The 21,511-nt window shown below is 40.8% G+C and overlaps 1 protein-coding gene across 2 annotated transcripts; it reads right to left on the bottom strand.

Moving 5' to 3' along the window:
- Positions 1-492: 492 nt before the first annotated feature.
- usp4 (ubiquitin specific peptidase 4 (proto-oncogene)) lies at positions 493-19,842 on the bottom strand. Of its 2 annotated transcripts, none has more exons than XM_042089039.1 (22): positions 19,507-19,842; positions 17,508-17,635; positions 17,258-17,388; positions 16,962-17,088; positions 16,687-16,832; positions 15,820-15,881; positions 14,917-15,057; positions 14,503-14,620; positions 14,193-14,366; positions 13,906-14,064; positions 12,607-12,831; positions 12,294-12,377; positions 11,961-12,055; positions 11,606-11,791; positions 11,185-11,411; positions 10,586-10,819; positions 9,151-9,221; positions 8,147-8,262; positions 7,909-8,058; positions 3,682-3,785; positions 3,039-3,127; positions 493-2,788 (listed from the first exon to the last, which is right to left on the bottom strand). In XM_042089039.1, exons 1-22 carry the CDS (start codon positions 19,653-19,655, stop codon positions 2,666-2,668), a joined length of 3,039 nt encoding a protein of 1,012 aa, XP_041944973.1. In that variant the 5' UTR covers positions 19,656-19,842; the 3' UTR covers positions 493-2,665. The 2 variants fall into 2 exon arrangements, with proteins under 2 accessions (XP_041944973.1, XP_041944974.1); XM_042089040.1 differs by having other exon boundaries at positions 17,508-17,649; positions 19,507-19,636.
- Between the last annotated feature and the right edge of the window lie 1,669 nt (positions 19,843-21,511).

Here is a 21,511-nt window from a genome sequence, read left to right as displayed (position 1 = left end):
CTAGGTATTCATGTCCTGCATCGGCTTATTACAAACTGGACTATGAAACCCATGATAATGTGGCGACTAAATCATTTTATTTGTAGGTGTTCATTAATAGTCTATTTCTTGAAGTCACCAGGCTCAATCTCAGGCTTAATCTCAACTACACGACCTAAATACTAGGCAGATTTAAACTCACAAAGGCTTGACCTTCAAAAAAAAATGTCATTTGTGGTACCTAGACAGATTAATTCCAACGGTTCCTGGCAGTCTTAAGTTTTAGGCCTAATTATCATATAATCAATAATTACACATTATACGCTGGTTAATTACTGTGATGCAGGGGAAAGTATCTTTATGTACAGTAAGCTACAACAAACCAATTGCCCGAGACTGGTTCCTCTGCATGCGGTACAGAAAGACTGATGTACAATGACTTGCATGGAAAGCTACTCCTGAAAGATGGAGAATTGTTTCTGACTAAATGTACAAAACAAAAGGCCATCCAGATCAGGCTTCCATCCTTTATTGAACTTTCAAATCATTTTCATCAAAATCTGATATTGCAGATATTGGCAATAAGATAAATATCAGAACACAAAGTAGTTATGTACCTATTTTGGAAATAGAGTATAATTATGTACATCTATGTAATTGGACAAGAAAACACATATGTAAAGTGTTGATATTGTAGAGGTAATAGAGAAAAGAATCTGTTTTAAACAAATGGCTTTTGCCTTGGCTATTGGGTCTACCACTGTTTAAGTTGCTATGGGCATGTATTTATAAGATGTAAAGCTTTTTCTCTTCAACAGAAATATTGATATAGTTATGTCATGTCTGGGCAGGGCTTTCACAGTGGAACTGACCAGAAACTTTTGCATTTTCATTGTAAATCGAAAAAAAGTAAAAGAAAGCACAATGCAAGTGAAAAGGCAGGAACTGATCTCCAAAAACTCAATAATGATGGCATTGGCTACTGTGAGTTCTGAATCACATATTTTCAGCTTAATTACTGATCACTGTGACAGTCAGAAATGTACATTTCACCAATTCAATAAATGTGCTCCTCCAAAGTCTGAGTTGCCCCTAAATCAAAAAGAGAAATAGGCTTTTTCTTGATTTACAGATTTTTCATGACTACATTTGTAATACTAATAAATAACAGCGGTGAAAATTATTGAGAATTTTCTCCAGACAATCTCTGACTTAAGAAGCAGGTCTAGGAAGTGCAACTAAAATATATCGCACTATGTGCACTTTGAGGGAAAATACACAAGCACTCCCTATTTAGGGGGAGTCTGCTGTAAAACCTCTACTTGGTCTAAAAAAAAAAAAAAAGTCTTTTTCAAGTCTCATTAATTTAGCACCACTTAAATCACCTCATTGACTTTCAATTAAATAAAATGTATTTCCATTAGGATGCAATCTAAATGTTGTATTAACATAATTTTATTTCACCACTGAGTGTCAAGTCACATTTTGAAAGAGATAGGTGATTTTCTGTTTTCTTTCGAAGGTCAAGAAAAGTAAAAGTAAACTGAACTGAAAAACCAAAATTCACTCATTCATAAATTCCACGTAAGACAAAAAGCAGACTTATTCCCATCTTAAAATAAAAGCTAAGAGCACTCACACATGCCCCGCCCTCTTTAACAGGCTTATGGGGCTTCAAAGGCCGCTGGTGCATTACGTTTCGGAGACAGAGCAGCACGTTTCTGTTGTTCAGCGGTACACTAAACCTCATTGCAAGGTAGCATGACAGGGCAGCATCAACCCAAACAGCATGCTTTGACTGACCTAAGACAGGGTCAGGGCTAGGCAGATTAAAAAGCATGTTTTTAAGCATGGCAGAAATGTGAAGATGAAAACGTCAAGCCGTGGAGAGAGAGAAAAATGAAACTTATCAGCAATCCAATTTCTCTGGAGTAAGGTGGCCCTGATCAGTGGACATGGGGTGGGCTGACCAGTACACTCTAGGTGCACAATCCCAAAAAGAGTCCAGTCTTCCAGAGGAAGCACTATGTATTAAGAGTGCAGTCTGGTGGGGTTCAACGGGATTTAGCCAGTGCACATTTCATTTGGAAATATTGATCACTTTTGCATAAATGTCATCTCTGGTTATACACGGAGACTCACAAGCCACTCCTTCCAGATCTCCTCACTTTACCTCTTCCACATGTACAACTTGCAATGCTTTGGTTGAGACAACATTTGCATTTGGCTTCTTTATTATTATTTTTTTCTTTTTTCCCTATTGGGTGACAGAATGTATCTATTCATTTTAGGCAACTTCTAAAACATTCCTTTTGTCCAGACAAAGTTTGCATTGCCATTTCATTCACCCATTTTTCATTTTCTCCTTATTCTTTTGCAATTTGTTAAACTATGCTCTCCTGAGAGCAGGCAGCAAGCTCTAGAGAGAAAAGTCTTTGAGGCCACATATCAAATTATTATTATTTTTTTTCTTTTGGCTGTCGCAGGCTCTTGGTGGTGATGCAAGTGAGAGACGGTTAAAAATAAGAGCAAGATGACAGGGGCCTATATATTTAAGTCTTAAAAAGAAAACGTCTGAAGTGGCCTCTGGGGGTGCGTTGATCGGTCACATCTTGATTTTCATTTGTTTTGCTGTAATGTTTATCAGGCTTTTGCTTCAGCGCTTGTCCCGAAACCTCAGCGATGTTCAGTTGGTGTCCATGGTGTCATCAGGGGTTTCAGGCGCTCCCCCCAGGGAAGCAGATGCCGTTGACTTGGAGGGGCTGTCATTGTCTCTGCGTTGGTAGAATAGCACATAGGCTGCCTTTGTCTGTGGAGAGACAGACAGACAGATAGAATTACATTAGTTAGACACAGATATATACACACACACACACACACACACACACACACAAGGAACCAAGTGATGGCCACGACCAGGAAGTCTTGACATATTTTCAAAATGATTCATTCATCAAACGTCAATAGGCATGCATACTTCCTGTCAATCTGGCAAACTAGAACAGGGACTTTTTCAAAATTACAACATATTGAACAGAGTTAAATTTAACTGCACTGACCACAATCTGATCTTCGGAGGCGGATGATACACTGCTGTCATCGAAGTAATACCACTTTCCATCAACTTTGTTTTTCCCATAGGCCGTGTCTAGATGAGGAAGCAAGTCATCACACATCAATAGGAATGCTGTTTGTTATATGGCCACCTTTCTAACACCCATATTTATATACACAACACAAGGTGCTCTATGAGCACAGCAAGAACTCAAACCAAAGCACTGTGTGGAGCAAAGGAAGAGAAAGTATCCATTAGGTTGGATGACAGACACTTAAACAAGGAAATGATTAATCCATTTGTTCATTGCTTCTTACACATTAACAAAGCTGTTTAAAACATTTCAAATACAAGCTCAGGCAGCAGCTTAAGTACCATGACTACAACCTGGATGAATACCACTTCCTAAAGGGCTTCTTAAATGTTTGAGAAAGACAAACAGAACACACACTTCAGGGAAGTGATACCAGGTACAAAACAAAAGCATCAAAGCAATATTTTTGGAAAGCAGATAAGTGTCTGAACATCTCATTTTACCTGAAACCATGTCAAACAAACCATAGTAGCACAGCACAGCATTAAGCTGTACAGTTGATCTGCCTGAGCAAGTGGACACAAGTGGACAACGAGCAAGTGGAGTTACTTACAGTGGCCTCCCCCCATGCCTCCGTAGTGGTTAGAGACAGCGATCAGATCATAAACATAGGGCTCAGCCTTTGGATCGCACACAAACTCTGACATGTTCAAGTCCCTGAGAAGACAAACATAACATTAGATCAAATCCCTAAGAAGAAAAACATAACATTAGATCAAATCCCCTGGAAAACAAACATAACATTAGGTTCCTCAAACCAAGTGGGACTACATAGGAATACATACGCATCAATGACCATTTCAAATGATCACAGTTACCAAAAATAGGGCTTTAACGACCCATCAAATATTCAGTTATATTACATACACTACCGGTCAAAAGTTTGGGGTCATTTAGAAATTTCCATTCCACTCCATTATAGACAGAATACCAGCTGAGATCAGTTTAATTGTTTTTTAATCAAGCCAGCAGTTTTCAGATTACATTATGTGCTTACATAATTCAAAAGGGTTCTCCAATGTTTTCTCAGTTATGATATCAGATTAATAAACAGAATGTACCTTTGGAACATTGGATGAATGGTTGCTGATAATGGGTAATGTAGATATTGCATTAAAGATCAGCCATTTCTTTCTACAACTGTCGTGAACCCTTTCGAAATTATGTAAACACATAATGTAATCTGAAAACTGCTGCCCTGATTTAAAAAAACAATGCAACTGATCTCAGCTGGTATTATGTCTATAATGGAGTGGAATGAAAATGAAGAATCTATCAATCTAGAATCAAATCTCAGTGACCCCAAACTTTTGACCGGTAGTGTATTAGGTTACATTAAGGTTATGAGACCAAGGATAAATCTTTTGAGTTTGAGTCTACTGCACATAGGGACAATAACTGTTCTGTTTAAGGTGGAAAAACTGTAAGTCAGAGTCAGATTAAAAGGGCCTAAGGTCCCTGACAGGGCATTTCCTCTCTGGCTTCGGGATAAGTAGTGTGACTTAAGAGGAAACGATCCAAGCACCGTCTGTCTCACACAGACACAGACATATACTGTATAATAAATGCAATCTGCCTGCTGTACTATATTCTCAATTGTTGTGGACAGTTTCCATCAACAAAACTAATGCTCCCTTCATCAATGCAGTGTTCTTATTGCTTAAAGAAGTTAAAACTTGAATGGCACGGGGGGAGAGATTTTTATACAACTTGTCTGTTGGCTCAAATACACTCCCACACTCCACAATGCTTTCTATGGACTTGCTGCCCTCTAGTGAAAACATCTAGACATTTTCAAAACAATGCTATCTCTATTTGAAAAATGCATTTGCATATTCAAACATTCAGTTAGGTCTAGAACTGATAATAAAATTTCATTTTCGTTTTGGTTTTCAAGGCTTTGCAAACCTTTATTAATGTCCTATGCAGAGTTCACTGAATTGGAACCAGGATTCCAGGTCCAGAGACACCACAGCAATTTTACTTTCTATACCCTCCTTTTCTTATATTTAGTTTGAAGGAAATGGAATTGTGTGGTAGTCTCTGTTACAACATTCAATTTCCAATAAAAAATGAAATAAAAAAAAAACCCTTCCTTCTGATGCACCGCTTCTGCATCTTTGAATTAACTAATTGAAAGACAGATGATTAAAATCCCCCATCTCTGGCTGCCCAAAGTACTACCTCTCAAGTTAAACACGTCCCACACACAAACATTGAGAGAACATAGAGAGAAAGAACTTCTCTCTGAAAATATTTGGGTGTGGTGAAATAACTGGTTCCTGTGGTACGACTTCTCTGTTTCCCAAAAGTAACCAGGCAGCACTGATTACTTCACTTGAGAAATAAGGAAACTGAAACCAACTTTTTTGAAACCAATGCAACCACCACTGCTGGTTCTGCTTTTTTGTAAAAAAGAGATTTGTGTAAACTCCAATCATGTGCAAATCCTCGATTTATGGGGAGTACACTGTGTTCCAAAGTATTACGCAAATTTGATTTAAGTGTCAAACATTTATTTTTTTTAAATCAATCTCAGACACCTGTGATAATTACGTAGTTTGCCAGGTGAGCCCAATCAAACGAAAACTACTACTAGAAGGATGTTCCACATTAATAAGCATGCCATAGGTTTCAAGCAATATGGGAAAGAAAAAGGATCTCTCTGCTGCTGAAAAGCGTGAAATTGTGCACTACCTTGGACAAGGTATGAAAACATTGGATATTTCCCGAAAACGTATGCATGATCATCATACTGTGAAGAAATTTGTCGCTTATTCAGAGCACAGGCGGGTTTGTGCAGACAAAGGCATAATAAGGAAGGTTTCTGCCAGACAAATTCATAGGATTAAGAAAGCAGCTGCTAAAATGTCATTGCAAAGCAGCAAACAGGTATTTGAAGCCGCTGGTGCCTCTGGAGTCCTGCTAAACCTCAAGGTGTAAGATCCTCAAGAAGTTTGCAAGTGTGCATAAACCTACTATTCGGCCACCCCTAAACAATGCTCACAAGCAGAAATGGCTGCAGTGGGCTCAGGAATACATGAAGACTAATTTTCAAACAGTTTTGTTTTACGGATCAGTGCCGTGCAACCTTAGATGGTCCAGATGGATGGAGTAATGGATGATTGGTGAATGGCCACCATGTCCCAACAAGGCTGAGACGTCAGCAAGGAGGTGGCGGAGTCATGTTTTGGGCCGGTATCATATGGGGAGAGAGCTGGTAGGCCCCTTTAGGGTCCCTGACAGTGTGAAAATGACCTCGGCAAAGTATGTAGAGTTTCTGACTGACCAATTTCTTCTGTGGTACAAAAAAACAACTGTGCCTTCCGTAGCAAAATCATCTTTATGCACGACAAATGCACCATCTCGTGCTGCAAAGAATACCTCTGGGTCATTGGCTGCTATGGGCATAATAGGAGAGAAACTCATGGTATGGCCCCCATCTTCCCCTGACCTCAACCCTATTGAGAACCTTTGGAGCATCATCAAGCAAAAGATCCAAGCAGCAGCTCTGAGAGGCTATTCTGACATCCTGCAAAGACATTAAAGCAGAAACGGCTCCCACACACAGTTGCGTGCGTTGCAGTGCTTTTGAGTTTTCTTATTTTTGAATAAAATACTGTTATAATTGTTTGTTCAATAACATTCGAATTATACTCTGTCATTTGCATCAACTATTTAGGAAAATCTGAGAAATTGTAATTTGCATAATAATTTGGAATGCAGTGTATTCAGGGCTCGAAATTAGCTCCCGCCAATGAAGAGTATATTTTTGTATTGGCGGCTGGATTATGGCAGGTACTGCGCCACTTTGGCGTGTGTACAACGGTTGCTTATCAACTGCTAGAAAAGGGTACTTCAGTCTGTCACATTAAATTGGCTTGCCATATCAACTTCGCTTTGCATCAGTGTTGTGTTGTCCAATGTTGACATGGTCAGATTTATTTTCCGATAGGCTATGCAGCTATTGCCAAAACAACAAATGAAACTTCACGAGTCTTACAGTTACTTGGTTACCCTTTCATGCATCTGCTAAGAAAACAACTAGATCGCCACACAAATAGAACTTGAAAGTATCAGATGTTGCATAGAAATGTAGCCTATTACTTGATTACTTGCCTACTTTCACTTTCAATGATGGCTAACAAACTACTCCTAGAACTATATGAAAGACGTGATTCATAGCTCAAAACCCGTTGCCACGGTCAAATTTTTGCAGTTATCATTATAGCAAAGATCCTTGATTACTGACCAAGATAGAGCCACGTTTGCTCCGCTTCAACACTGTCTGATTATAGGCTACAAAATTATTGGACCTACGAACATTGGGAAGGCCCGTTCATTTGAATGGAACTTGCAGCGGAACTTGAGAACTTCTGCAGTGTTCTGAAAAGGTGTATAATAGGCCAGTAAAGCATTGTTTAGTTTTGGCCAGTAAAACATATGTCTGGCCGGTAATTTTTTTAATCTACCAGCCACTTTGGCTAGTAGACCAAAAAGTTAATTTCGACCCCTGGGAGTATTCAAAGAGAGCAAACTAAAACGTCTGAATTGGGAAGTAAAATGTCTAGTAAAAATGACTATGAATGATGGCAGTTTTAATTAGAACACCAAACTAGTAACCAAGTACACCTTGGTGTCAAAACCAAAAAGCTTGGAAAAGCAAGCTCCTTTCGCCTCATATCAAAACTTACCAACTACCTATGTATCTATCCATTTAATGAGCAAAACACACAGACATAATTTTGTGAAAAATCATAAATAAGTACACTCCATTTACCTGATTGGGAAGTCTACCACAGTGTCCAACTTGTCTCTCCAACAGCGATTATAGGAGAAGCGCTTAAGATGCACCACTAAGAGACGAGGCAGTGACCACAGATCAAACTTCTTGGTGGCCTGCTGGTGCTTTTTACACGCTGGGCAATACCTGCCAAAGACATGAACTTATCATAAGGAGAAGTGGCTATTTTAGGTACAAGAGAGCAGGTAGAGTGGGTGCAAGTGTTGATGCCCACCAGGGGTCGTGCTCTCCTAGCGTCTCCATGGTAGTGAAGAGCTCAATGCACTCCCTCAGCGCTATGGTAGACTTCTTCTTCTGCGGCTGCACCATACTCTCATGCTTCTCATAGGCCTGGACCGGGAAGGAGGGCAGAGTTACATTAATCATGTACCAAACAACAAAACTATATATCCAAGAGTTTTATATGTGATGTTAAATTAGGGCTGTTAATCAATAATCGACGATCGATTATTTGTCATTAAGAAATTAGTCGACTGAATTCGAAACTAAATGAATAATCGCTACGGTCTTGCACATTTTTAAAAGCAGAACAAATCTGGCGTGGTGGAAAATCAACACAATAGGAGTCCCGAGGCTTGCTAAATTGGCACGATAATACGTGTACTCGCGACCTCCGTCCCATCTGAGCGAATATTTTCAGAAGCAGGACTCACAGTAACCCTATTGCGCACACCTCACCCCCAGAACATGTAGATATGTTCATTTTTTTTGTTAGCCTACAAGCGTCCAGCCCATTTTTTTAAGGTAAACAATAAATTAATTGTTGTGACTATCCAACACAGTTTAAAAGGTTGAATGAAACATTGCATTTTTTTCCTGGCCTATTTGAAAGTAAGCTGCAATAGGCTATGTTCCATTGTGCAGCCTTATTTAATTGGCAATAAATAAATTACTGTGACTATTAAATAGCTTCTTTATAGGCTTCTTTTCCAAGCCTATAAGCAACATGTTGCGTTGCGCAGCAATAAGCCATGTAAAATTGCCAATAAATGTTGCCGCGGCGATCATATAACTAGTTTAAAGTTGAATGTAAAATGGCATTTTCAATAAAGTAATTTATTGAGGAACTTATTAGGTCTGTTGTGCGTGTGGTGATAGGGCGGGCAGGTGACGTCAGGGTTGAATGAATAATCGATTACTGTTCATTAACGTTAGTGAAAGTCCATTAAGAAATTTCCTGTAAATTTGCAACCCTATTTTCAATATCATGAAACTCACTTCTGCCTCTTGGTCATCATAACACGTCTTCTTAATGTCTGAATCCCAGTCAATAGCCACTGTGGAATGCGCTGCAACACAAGGGGAACCATCATCAGCTTGTTTTTTTTCTCTTAATCATAGATCTACACATGCAAAACAGGTCTTGCTGAATTCAAAACACACAAACCATCACAACCTTTGTTATACAAAAACAATGTTCAAGTATGAGGGTCTCTCATGTACTCTTGAGGCAAACATACCGTAAAACTTCAAATAATAGCTTAGTCCCAAATAGACGCCGGTCTCTTTTAAACGCCTGGCGTGGCTACAGGTTTGGGTTAAAGGTCGAGAGGCCTGGTCTGTTTTTTAGTTTCGGGTTGTACTTAATCTTCTAAAACCCGTCAGATCGTCTGTTTAAAGCCCAATTCACACCAAAGATTCGCAATGACACGAAACCGTTGCAGAAAGGAGTTGCAGCGGTGTGAATTAGATGCACATCGTTGCAAGCCATCGCAAAGCATTCACCATGTCTAGTCACAGTTGCAAGGTTTTAGAATGTTGCATCAAGTTGCTGTTTAATAGAATGTTGCAGCTCATCTCGTCCCGAATCTTTGGTGTGATTTGGGCTTAAGTATGGTGCAGACTGCATACGCTAACATTATGATTAGATGGCATTAAAAGACTGCGGTGGGGAAAAGCTAGAGATCCAAATTGTATAACTTTTTTCAATATGAACTATGCCTATATGTCCGACTTCGTCATCGTTCATCGTTCAGCAGGCAACAAAACAAAAGGGTTCGCGAACGTTATTCTTTATTCTAAATGCGTACCGCCATGGCGATAAAGAGAAAGAAGTAGGCTATGATTTGAAATGCAAGCGGACTGTTGTCAAATTTGCCAAATAAAATACGGGAGAAAGGATATGGTTCATGTTCATGCTGTTTCCTTCATGCCGAAAAGGAGGGAGAATGAAACATTACGCACATTCCACTTTTGCATAAATAATTCCTGAACGTTTTGGTCAGGGTTGATAATGCAACTGTATTTGACAAAGGACCGATATAGGCTAGGTTGCTAATGACAAAATATGAGCTTTCAGTGTGATACGATCGCTTTGTAAATTACGTTTGATTAAAACGTGTTTCATCTGTTCTGGCTATCCCCGCTATTTGGATCTTACTGTCTCACTCAATGAACAACATCTTAACACTAAATGATTGATGATCCGTAATTGTCAACAGATAGCCTAGTCATATAGGTAGACATTCAGTGTGTTTGAAATAATTCATTCGATAATATTTTCCATCTTTGCAGAGGAAAAGTTTTGTGTAAAGGGAATTAAAAGCCCGTCTCTAATACTAGCCGGTGCAGTTTGGCTATTTGGGAAAATAAAAGCCCGGACTATTATTTGGAGTTTTACGGTAAGAGACCTCACAGCGCCCAGAAGACTCACTTGTTAGTTTGAGGATGTTTCCGTCACATGGCAGGGGGCTGATGTTGGCTGTGCCATACGAGTTCACCATACTGAAGGAGAAGAGGCGGCCGTGCACCGCCCCAGGCTTCTTCTCTGCATTCCCGTTGGCCTCGTTTTCCTGCTCTGAGCCCTCCTCCTCTCCGTCCACCGTCTCTGTCTGACTGTTCTCCGGCTCGGGGCTGACCTGGTGGTCCATGGCCTCCTCATCTTCACCTGCAAACCACACAGCCACGTCACACACACACACACACACACACCAGTCAAATCAAGTCAAGTTTATTTATATAGCGCATTTCATACACAGAGGTCATTCAATGTGCTCTACATAAACAAAAGCAAACAGTAATAACAAATAAAAGCATAGAAGGACAATATAGTCAAAGAATAGTTAAATGGTAAAGATCATAATAAAAAGAAAACATAAAACACAAGGTAAAATCATTTAAAAATAAAGAATAATTAGTAAGCAAAAACAAAAGGCAAAAGTAGTAAACAGTCTGCGAACACTGGAGGATTCAAACATGACATTTTCGACCAAAAAAAGGAGTTCTGCGGCCAAGCTGGGGTGGGAGACTCACCGTCGCAGGTGCCATTGCGGCCTTTATAGGTGTCCGAGTGGCTGCTGAGTCCATTGCTGGAGCCTGCGCTCCACGACGCCCCCTCTGACGAAGGGCTTGCATACGCGTCGTTGTGATTGGATGAGGCTGCGCAGTCTGTCGCCTGGCTGCTGCAGCTGCTCGAGGCTGTGGCTGAGGCTAGCGGCCGGTTCTCAGCGACGGACACCTGGGAGCGCTTCACATAACGCCTACAACAACAAGAGAGCAAGGAAGCTCAGAGGATATATAAAGGGCCAGCTATACTGAACTTTTGCTACAGAGGATATATAAAGGGCCAGCTATACTGAACTTTTGCTACAGCGATACACCACATAGAAACTACAAACATAATTACAAAACAAAAGCAAAGACTGTCAGGGCTCATGTCCAAGGGTACACTCACCCAATTCGTTCCAGAACCTTCTGATAGAGGGTGTCTATGGAAAGGTTGTTGCGGGGGACAGTGATGAGCAGGGGCTGGCCAAATAGCATGGTGCCCGAGGAGTAGCCACCACCTTGCTTGTAGTGGCGCTCGCGGAAGTACACAGGCAGATTCATCTTTTCACTGTCCTCCTCTTGCACCTCATACCTAGACAAGTACAGTCATGTAAAGTACTTAGCATAAACTAAACTAAAGTTGTTCTAATAAAGTTTACATGTTTACTACAAACACAATAAAAGTGTGTGATAAAACACATTAGGTTCCAATGGGCAGTTGTAGTTCTAATCATCAACAGGTACGCTGAATGAACACCTACACAAATATGTCGTCTTTTTCCATGATATGGTTGAGGCCATCCTCTCGCCGGTAGATCTTGTGAAACCGATGATTGTAAACATCAGCCACCACCATCTGGGCAGAGAAGTTTAACATGAGTCAGTCACCATCAAATAAATAAAGTAAATAAAAGAGTTACAGATGCAAAGCTGTCTACAGAGAGCTACTATTTCTAGAATTTTCATTAATAAACAGGGTTAATCAAATTCAGCACTTTCAGTGATCTTTAATCAAAGGCTAAAGAGCTAATTATCTGTGACTACATGAGACATGGATAACAAATCCCTGAGGAGAGTACTAACGGAAGACTGACCTTCTCTGCTGGAACTCCACACAGCTTGGCCAGGGCACTGCACAGGTCTGACACTACACCCAACTTAGGCACCACCACTCTGTACTGTGATGGGAAACAGAACATGTGGGAAAGACTTTCATAATGTTCAACATCTAGCAGTTAACTACATTTTTAATAGGATATGGATTATGACTGGACACAAGACGTATTATAATAGAGCCCAATCGACAGTGATTATCATCAGAGGAGGGAATGCCAAGAAATATTCCAACCGAAAACCCAGAGGAACAAAAAACTAAAAAAAACATGGCTTTTCCCATAAACCCCTTACCTGTGTGGGTTTACTCTGAGGATCAGAGCGGACCATGAAGACTTCCATGGTGCGGTCCTTCTTCATGGGCAAGGGCAGGGTGAGGTAGCAGAAAGGGTCAAATGTCACTGATACCTTGGAGCACTCAGGGCAGACTAGAGTGGACTTGAACAGACCATGGAAGATGTCTACGATGATCGAGTCGTTCCTCAGGCGATGGTTTGTCCATGCCTCCTTCGCTACAATCTGTTCAAGACAGATAGGTTAAATCCATATGCATATATATGCACCTCTAACACACACAGGCACACACACACAGGTGCGCACACACAGGCGCGCACACACATACATAGAGGCACTATGGGTAGGCGATATAGACAAAAAATCTCAATATTTTTTGTGATTTTGACTATAACGATAATTAGTCAATATCCTTTAAAAAAATGTTTTTAAATGTCCGAGTTACTTTACAGCTCATTATTTATGAATAGCAATATACAATAACCTAACCTATGACTTTTTAACCAAACCAATTGTCACTCTGACACATTTCCAATTCTGCCCCCACTTGTATGTGGCAATGACATGGTCTAGCCAGCTACATTACAGAGGATAGATAGGCCTGACAGTTTCCCAAGAGAAAGTCTGAAGCTTCTTTCAAACCTTTACTTAGGTTTCACCAGAGCCCGTCTATGTCCTTATTAGACATTCTCTGGTTTCACTGTAAAACTAAGCAGACCTTACAGAATAGAAACTAATGCATTAGCTTATGGCTAATGTATATGAGAAATCCCATAGAGATGCTAACAGTTAGGATAATCGATAAAAGTTTATATTTAGAGCGAACTTCAGTCCATTTTCAAAAAGGTAACATAAGACTATTAAAATACTCAAAGGCTAGCCTAATGTTTGCATATAATACCGTGACTTTAACTCATCAATGCCACTTGAACGAAGTAGCTGCACAAAATAAACATTAGGCTGCGTGTGACAACGTGGACCACTAGCAATCACGTGACTGCTACAGCCAGGGGCTTCTCTTGCATTCACCTCCTGGCTTAGTGAATGTATGGGGGTTCAATGCGTGATTTCGAGTGTTTTCCCCCAAAGTAATTTAAATACTCGATAATGTCAATTTGCACATTGTTAAAACAGCAATCACGATATTATAGCAGACGATATATATCGCCCACCCCTAAGAGGCACACACACAAGTAGCTTGAGTATCTACAGGTAAACATAGAGGGCATGCTACAAAGTATGTTTGACAAGTGCACGGGATACTTTCGCCCACTTCAGTCTCTGGAGAGTGAGCACTACCTCATCAGGCCGTCCTTCGGCATCCCTCAAGCTCAGATAAGGCTTCTTCTTGACGCGGTTTAGGTCTTCGTGGAGGCCGTCCAACAGGAAAGCCAGCAGCTCCTGGGAGTCCTGCTGTTGATACCCTGAGAACTGCGGGGCAAAGCGGCCCACTTGGGTCTGAAGAAAAGAACAACATTTGCGGGTCAATCTCTCTAAAAGCAAAATAAAGTGTCTAGACTGCCCAGATAAGTGTTAGCCCTGGATTCCACACTTGAAAAGACCAAGTCACAGGCTGTGCTGCTTACTTTAAATGTCCGCGGGGCAACGTAACTGCTGCGACTCAGCCACATCTGCTTGACCAGGTCAGCGTAGGCCTCCGCGATCTCGCCCCTCATCCCCAATGGATTTTCCCTGTTGATCTCTACCTCGTACTGGTCATTCAGAAAGTACTCTGTGAGTGGGGATGCATTGCTCAGGCACTGAAAAAGAAGAAAGTATACTTATCAAGAAGTCATTCATGCTGATCCAGTGATTAAACTATTACTTAATTATTGACAGTGACTATAGTTAGTGATTCTGAACTCCAACTAAATTATGCAGGATGACTGGGTTTACCTGGAGGGCAGAATTCATGAAGCATGTGTTGCCTAGGTTACTGAGTCCACACAGGCCAGGCTGGGATGCTGATTCTCTGTAGCTATAGCTTGAGCTGTAGGAGTTGTACCCTCCCAACCTGAGGACAATGCATGCATCAGCACAAGTCGCAGGTGGAACAAAGATATTTTCTCTAAATAGAAAATGAATTTTATACCATCTTGAAAAAAAAAAAAAGTAGCTAAAACATGTCTTCTTTCACTTTATTAGAAGATGGGAAAATTATGACATAACACCAGACACATAACCTAAATAAGACCTGATGGTTAGGCACAATGTCATTAAACTACAGTCATTAAATTACACCCCATGCAGAGGTGGTACTTAAAAATGAAAATCCTTTAAATATATATTATTGTATTTTGAACAGCATGCCTGTTTCCAGAGGAGGTGCTATTATTCAGCATATAGCCTGATGAACTGTCTCCATTGGTGACTGTTGAAGATATTGTTGCAGACGAGTTGGAGGAGAGCTTTGGGGAGGTAGTGAAATTTCGGGATGTGGGTGTACTAGACCTGAAATCAGACAGACAAAATGTGGTTCATTTCTATGCTTTTGTCTCCACATAATACGCAACTCAGCCTCCAAGCCAAACTGACAGTGGTGAACTGGTTTCAATATGTCTCCAGAAGCCGTTTTGCCCCAAGCCAACTAGTTTGGATTGGTTTCATGGATTAGACCGTTAGCTTATGGGAGAGATGCTAACGGTCTAATCTGATTCAATGAGCTGGAGCTAAAAGTGCTACTGTCAGACTCAGAGAACGGCTGGATGAACTGGGGAAAGGTAAAACTCAACAGTTTAACTCAAGGGAAGGTGGAAAATGAGTGTAATTCCCCAAATGGTGGAATATTCCTTTAAAGATCAAATTCTGCCAATGGGTACACACTACTGTAAACATTTCAGAATATATGCAGTTTTGTTCCTCTGGAAGATAATGAACAGGACCCCAAGTTGAGTTTTTTTTAGTGCCCTTATCAACCGTCACTGAGGGGCAAAGAAAAGTTGCCTACAAGCACCATGGCCTAGTATCTCATGATGAAATGAGCACTGTTTAGCTGACTTAAGCAACAGCATAGGTGGATCTAAAAATAGTGATACTAACAATGTTGCGTAAACACCTTAGAAGTAGCATTATGCACCTGGGAAAAAGAATATAACCTTGTTTGTTATAAGTCACTTGGAATAAAAGAGTCAGCTAAATGACTAAATGCAATAAACTACAGTAAGAGCAGACAGCACAGTTAGAGCTGAACACTCAAGGAGGGCATTAGCTTACTTGAGATGGGCATTCTGTCTGGGCCATGTGCCATCCTCATTCTTCCGCTCAATCACCAGCACCTGCAGGCAAAATGCCCGTGAGACACAAAGTCACCAACATCAACACCACAACCGACAGGTTGTTAAGGTCTGATTGGTAATACAGAGCCAAACTGTGTGCTGCAGCACGCCCCCGCCCCCCACCTTAATAATCATTCATAATTTGCCCAATGTAATCATGTAATAGCTCCTCCATCTTTCTTGATATCATTTTTCTTGTTTAAGGAATATCACATTCACATGCAACAAGCAGTCAATCATACACAGCACAACAACAAACTTTATCTGGATTCAGAAGTAGCAAAAAGTTGTCCGTTACATTATGCTGTATAGCTGAAAGACATTGACAAAAACTGTAGGAATTCTTAAAAAGGATGCCTGAGCATGTACCTGACCTACCAGCTTGTCACGCTGAACAGAAAAAATGAAAGAAAATGAAAGCAGGGAAACAGACAGATGCTAGACTATGGGTTCACTCGGGAAGCAAGTGTTTTGGTTGCAGGGGGCAATTAAAGAGCAAAAAACTTATGTTGTGGCTTTTGTAAGCTTCATATCATGGTGGAGTACCACGAGAGAAAACAGTTTGTGAAACAGTGTTCTAGACAATTTCATAAGTTAATTTCAGATGGGAATGCGCTTCAAAACGTGTAATAAACAAAGACCTTGCATTCAGAGTTATCCCTAATCAACTCTTGGAATTCTCTATTTCAAAACTAAATCTATAAACTTGGCCAAACTTTTATTTCTAGTCTAAATACAGTATGCTCATGTTTGAGAACTATTTTTTTTTTAAAGAAATATGTGGATCCAAGTGGACTCTCCTTACCTGACCCTGAAACAGGCCAGCATCCTGCACAGTGCTGTCTGGCTTGTTCAACTGCTCATAGGTGTTGCTCATGTATTTATTCCACAATCGCGTCTCCTTTTCCGTAGGGATGTCAAAGAGTGTCCTCATTTCCTTTTCAATTGTGTCTGAGCCAAAGAACAAGGTATGCAATTAGGCATGGAACGTGCATATTCCCACAGAACAAACTTGATATACAAATCATCAGAACCTGAATATATTCCAAAAAAAAGAAAAGAAAAAAAAGAAAGTCTTACCAATTGTGTCTGCTTTGCTGAAATGACGTGTAACCACGTTGTCCATATTGTCATTTTCACACAAGTTCAGCTCCAACAGATACACTTCCACTTTACAGTGCTTAACAAACATGCCATGCTCTACTACCTAAAAACAGAACCCACAACAAAACAGTGAGCGCAACAGCGCAGCAGGATACAGACATTGTACAACCACAATCACTCCGGAACAATTGAGTGACATAACGCAACACACAAAACACATGAAACCCTGAGAGAGTTTGCAACAGACAGAACCGTTAGAATGGGTAAAATACCTTTCTGACGATGGGTTTCTGGCCTTCAAGACAGCCATACCAGCTGACAAGCTTGGTCCATGCCTCTGTGGGCATCAGGACATAGTCCAGCTCATCTATGAGGTGTTCCTTTAATGTCTGTGTGTCGTAATCTGTCCATAAAAATAGGAGTACACATAAGTTATATTACATATAATGTTATGTACATACAATATGTACAACTTCACAACCCTTTTTCTTTGTCTTTTGTGAAAATCTATTCTCACTTTACCTGAGAAAAGGCCTGAATTGTCTATTGGTCCAGGATACAGGCTGTGTTCGCCAACATTGTACATATCCCAGCTGTCGAAGCCAACATACTTCTTCCATTGCTTGAACCATCGACTGTCAATCAAATACCTATAGAGATAAAACTACTGCAATAAATTGGCAGTCTGGACTTACAACTTTAGTTACACCCTGTGGGTCTAAGTGATAAAAAGGGAACATATTAACACAAATAATGTGAAAACAGGCTAAAGAATATAGGTCCCTAACAAAGTCAAACTGTGTACAGGATCACATTTGCCAGTATAGATAGCAACAGCCAACTAGGATATCTTAAGCTCATCTTAAGAGAGAATGTTCCACTCCATAAGCTTGTTAGGCGGACTCCATGTAACCACCACAGACAGCAGTTGTATTATTGAAAGGAGTGTCAAATTTGACATCAGCCAAATGGTTTGCCTGTTGACAACTCTATTTGTCAGAGGTACAGCACAGTTGACTAGGGTACAAGTTTCAACACAACTGGCTTAACCAGAATTACTTACATCCCTCAAGGCAGTTACTTGCCATGTATCTGTAACAGAGTCGACAAGTGCCTATAGATTGGTCGACAGGCAACACAGCCCCACCACTATGGTTAAACGCGAGTCATGCATACTGAGTCAAAATAACATGTCAAACGGTCTGATGGGGCCAGGAGCCGTTTAACCAGACCACCCAGTGAAGTGCATTCACCAATGTTATATCACCAGGCTAGCATAACGTGCATGAAAAGTACAGATTACACGTTAATCCGGTTAATCTACCCTTAGATGTTTGTTGTTACAGTACTAAGGTTGACCACAGATGATTTTGTGACAGAGTGACGGGTGGGTGTCAAATAAATGTCGCTGGGTATTATCCAGTACCAATGACAAAGCATTAGCCTGCTAAGTTAGCAAGATAGCATCTAGCTAGCAACGCCAACTCCTACTAAACGTCAGCTAAGTTTATAATTAGCTATGCTACCTGGCAAGTTCACAACATAGATTATAAGAATTTAACGTCATAAAATGTACTTAACTTCTTACTGGCTTCACTTAATAACAACAGTAAAAATAACCACGCAGCTAGTTTATGTTACTTAACGTTAACTAGGCGGCTAACGTTAATGTTAAGTTTGCCAAACACCGTAAGGTTAGCTAACGCGGCTAACGTTAGTGGTAACGTAGTGTAAGTTAACTAAGTTGTGTTAGAACAAACGGCACGTTAAGGTTAAAGAGAACTAAATGTCTAGCTAGCAAATAAGTTATATTAACGCTTAACGTTAACGACTGTTGATTGATTGGCTTGCTAGGTGAATGATTCAGTGAGCTAACCACCATTCAAGGCGTACGTTATATGACTTCCTGTGTTAATGTTAGCCACCCAAACAAATGTAACATTTTAGCTACGTTAACGTTAGCTGGTACGTTAGTGTTAATCTATCGAGAAAATCTCTGGGGAATGATATTACCATTGATTTTAGCCAAGATACCTGGCTTGGTACCTAGCAATAGATAGCCATATATCTAAGTAGCATGCATGTAACGTTATGTTAGCTAACAATAACTCATGTTGATGAGGTGACCAAACTCAAGCTTCTGAGGTACCGTTAGCCTACGTTACACAAGTTAGTCTCCAGAACACATCTGTTGTTAAACGTTACTTAGTAAAAGTAGAATGGCTGACAGGGGTAAACGTTACAGGCTGGCATTCTCACATCTGAGAATGCAGTAACGTTAGCGTTACTTGTACAGCAAGCCCACCGTTTATGTTACGTTATTACAGCATAGCACCCCACTCTACACTATCAATTCGTGTTACAAACGCCATAGCTAGCTATATATCTACGTTAGCTAGCAATCTTTGGGGTCCAACTTCGTAGTAACATTAGCATACGAACACGGGCTCTTAGCTAACTGCCAAGCTAGCCAGCGACTGTTCCCTCTCCGAAGCCACTGTTGTTCCACAGCTTGCCTTACCACTCATCTCCCTTTCGGAGTGTGGTTTTCAGTAGTGTCCCGATGGTCTGCTTTTGACATTCGGTTGAAGGTACAGGTATCTGGGCCGGCACTGGCTCTGTCTCGGCGTCTGCCGCGTTACCCGAGTCGGGTCCGCCTCCCTCCGCCATCGTGCAGTGAGTGAACGCCGGAGTCGTAGGCGCGCGGCTGCAGAGGCAGCTTGATGACAAGGTAACAGGCTAACAAGCTAACTACTGTTGTAGCTAGCTAGTAGCTAGCAATAGCAGGAGTAACGTTGGGTAGATACCGAGTAATAACGCAGGGGGGCATCGTGGCTATTTAGCTGCTCCTATTCGTCAATAGAGGCGCAGTCTTGTGCGGGCCGTTATTCGGCATAGAAAATAACTTAACCATGAGCTATGATCGTCAGTATGCCGCTGGCCTGAACTGGACATGACAGTGAGCGTGACGTCCTTAAAATGTTAACATTACATTAAACAGCTAGCTCTGGCTAATATATATATATATTTTATATATATATATATATATATATATAATTATATATAAGACAAAAAAACTCTCTTATTTGATGTTTACAATTAAACTACTAAAGATGTAATGTTGTAACGTTATTTTCATTCACATTTATGAAATCTGATAACTTACATTATTGAATGTATGATACTGTTTCTCTGTATGCGCTCTAAGATCTTTGCTCTGTACCATAGACTGTATAGAATTATATTCCTCTTTTTAGTCAACTTTAGCACAGGTGGCAATAATTCTGGAGGATACTGTATATTCTGCTGTGTAAGGAGAGTTGCTTTGATGGTGCGTTTGGCAGGGCACTGCAGTCATGGGCTGTACAGTTTGCATGCCAGGTGATGCTACCTGTTAGAACACTCTCCACTGCTGAGGAGTAGAAAACCTTCAAGATGGATGCTGACACTTGAATTTGCAGCTGACATAGGAAGTACAACTTGGATTTCGAAATGAGTGTGCTGGGTCCATGTGAAGTCCTCTGATGTGCACACCGAGGTATTTAAACGTTCAACCCTTTCCACAGGCTGCCTACTGATCTTTAATGGAGTGTAACTGCTCTGCTGTCTCAGTAGTTCACCACAATTTCCTTTGTTTTGCTGACATTCAGGGTCTTCCCAGGGTTTTTGAACTGGCACCACTGTGCTACATTCTCTGCCTGATTCAGGTAGGCCTGTTTATTGTTGTTGCTGATCAAGCCCACCACCACTGTGTCATCTGCAAATTTGATGATGGAGGTGTGACTGCTGCTGGCTCTACAGTCATGAGTATTCTACAGTCATGAGTATAGATATTGTACAGTGCGGGACTCAAAACACAGTCTTGGGGGGCACCTGTGCTGATGTGCCAGATGTCAGACCACCCACTCACTCCTCTTTGTGAGCAGAGTGAGGGGGACTATGGTGTTGAATGCTGAACTATAATCAATGAACAGCATTAACGTGTACAGTACCCTCCAGAATGATTGGCACCTTTGTTGTGTGAAATAATGTTGTAAAGTGGTACAAGGTGTAATCTGGTACAGTGACTTTGTCTGGAAGTGTGGTCGATTGTCAGATGAAAATTGTGCTCTTTGGCAAGAAAAACTTTAGGTGTGTTTGACGTACATAGAAGAATGACTATACTGAAAAGAACCCCATGCCTAATGATAATTATGGTGGTGGGGCTGTGATATTGTGGGACTGTTTTTATTCCCAAAGGTCTTGGGAACTTAATTAAAGGAATTATCCGGAGTAAAATGCAATTTAGATCAATTTACGGATGATTGGGAGTACATACGTTGAGTTGACATCAAAATCATGTCATTCGGATGTGTTTTGAGAAAGTTCGATTTTAGTAGAGGGTCCCTAAAGCCAAACCGAAGTATCCCGAGGTCTTTTAAAAAAAACGGCGATGAAATTGTGAATTTCCAGAGCGTGTTACTCCACACTCGGCAATCGACTCCTACAGACTTTCCCCTAAAGACGCCAGCTGCAGCAGCAACATT

The sequence above is a fragment of the Alosa sapidissima genome, chromosome 4 (genome assembly GCF_018492685.1).
Source record: "Alosa sapidissima isolate fAloSap1 chromosome 4, fAloSap1.pri, whole genome shotgun sequence".
Classification (NCBI taxonomy): Eukaryota; Metazoa; Chordata; class Actinopteri; order Clupeiformes; family Clupeidae; genus Alosa; species Alosa sapidissima.
This window is presented reverse-complemented; position numbering and strand designations above follow the sequence as displayed.

What these genes read in the sequence shown, in the direction of transcription:
- usp4 (XM_042089039.1), bottom strand. Translation starts at nt 19,655, where the DNA reads ATGGCGGAGGGAGGCGGACCCGACTCGGGTAACGCGGCAGACGCCGAG. An exon ending in CTCCGAAAGGGAGATGAGTG is followed by an intron (nt 17,636 to 19,506) that starts GTAAGGCAAGCT and finishes TTATCTCTATAG; the next exon opens with GTATTTGATTGACAGTCGAT. An exon ending in AGACAGAATGCCCATCTCAA is followed by an intron (nt 15,058 to 15,819) that starts GTAAGCTAATGC and finishes GTCTGATTTCAG; the next exon opens with GTCTAGTACACCCACATCCC.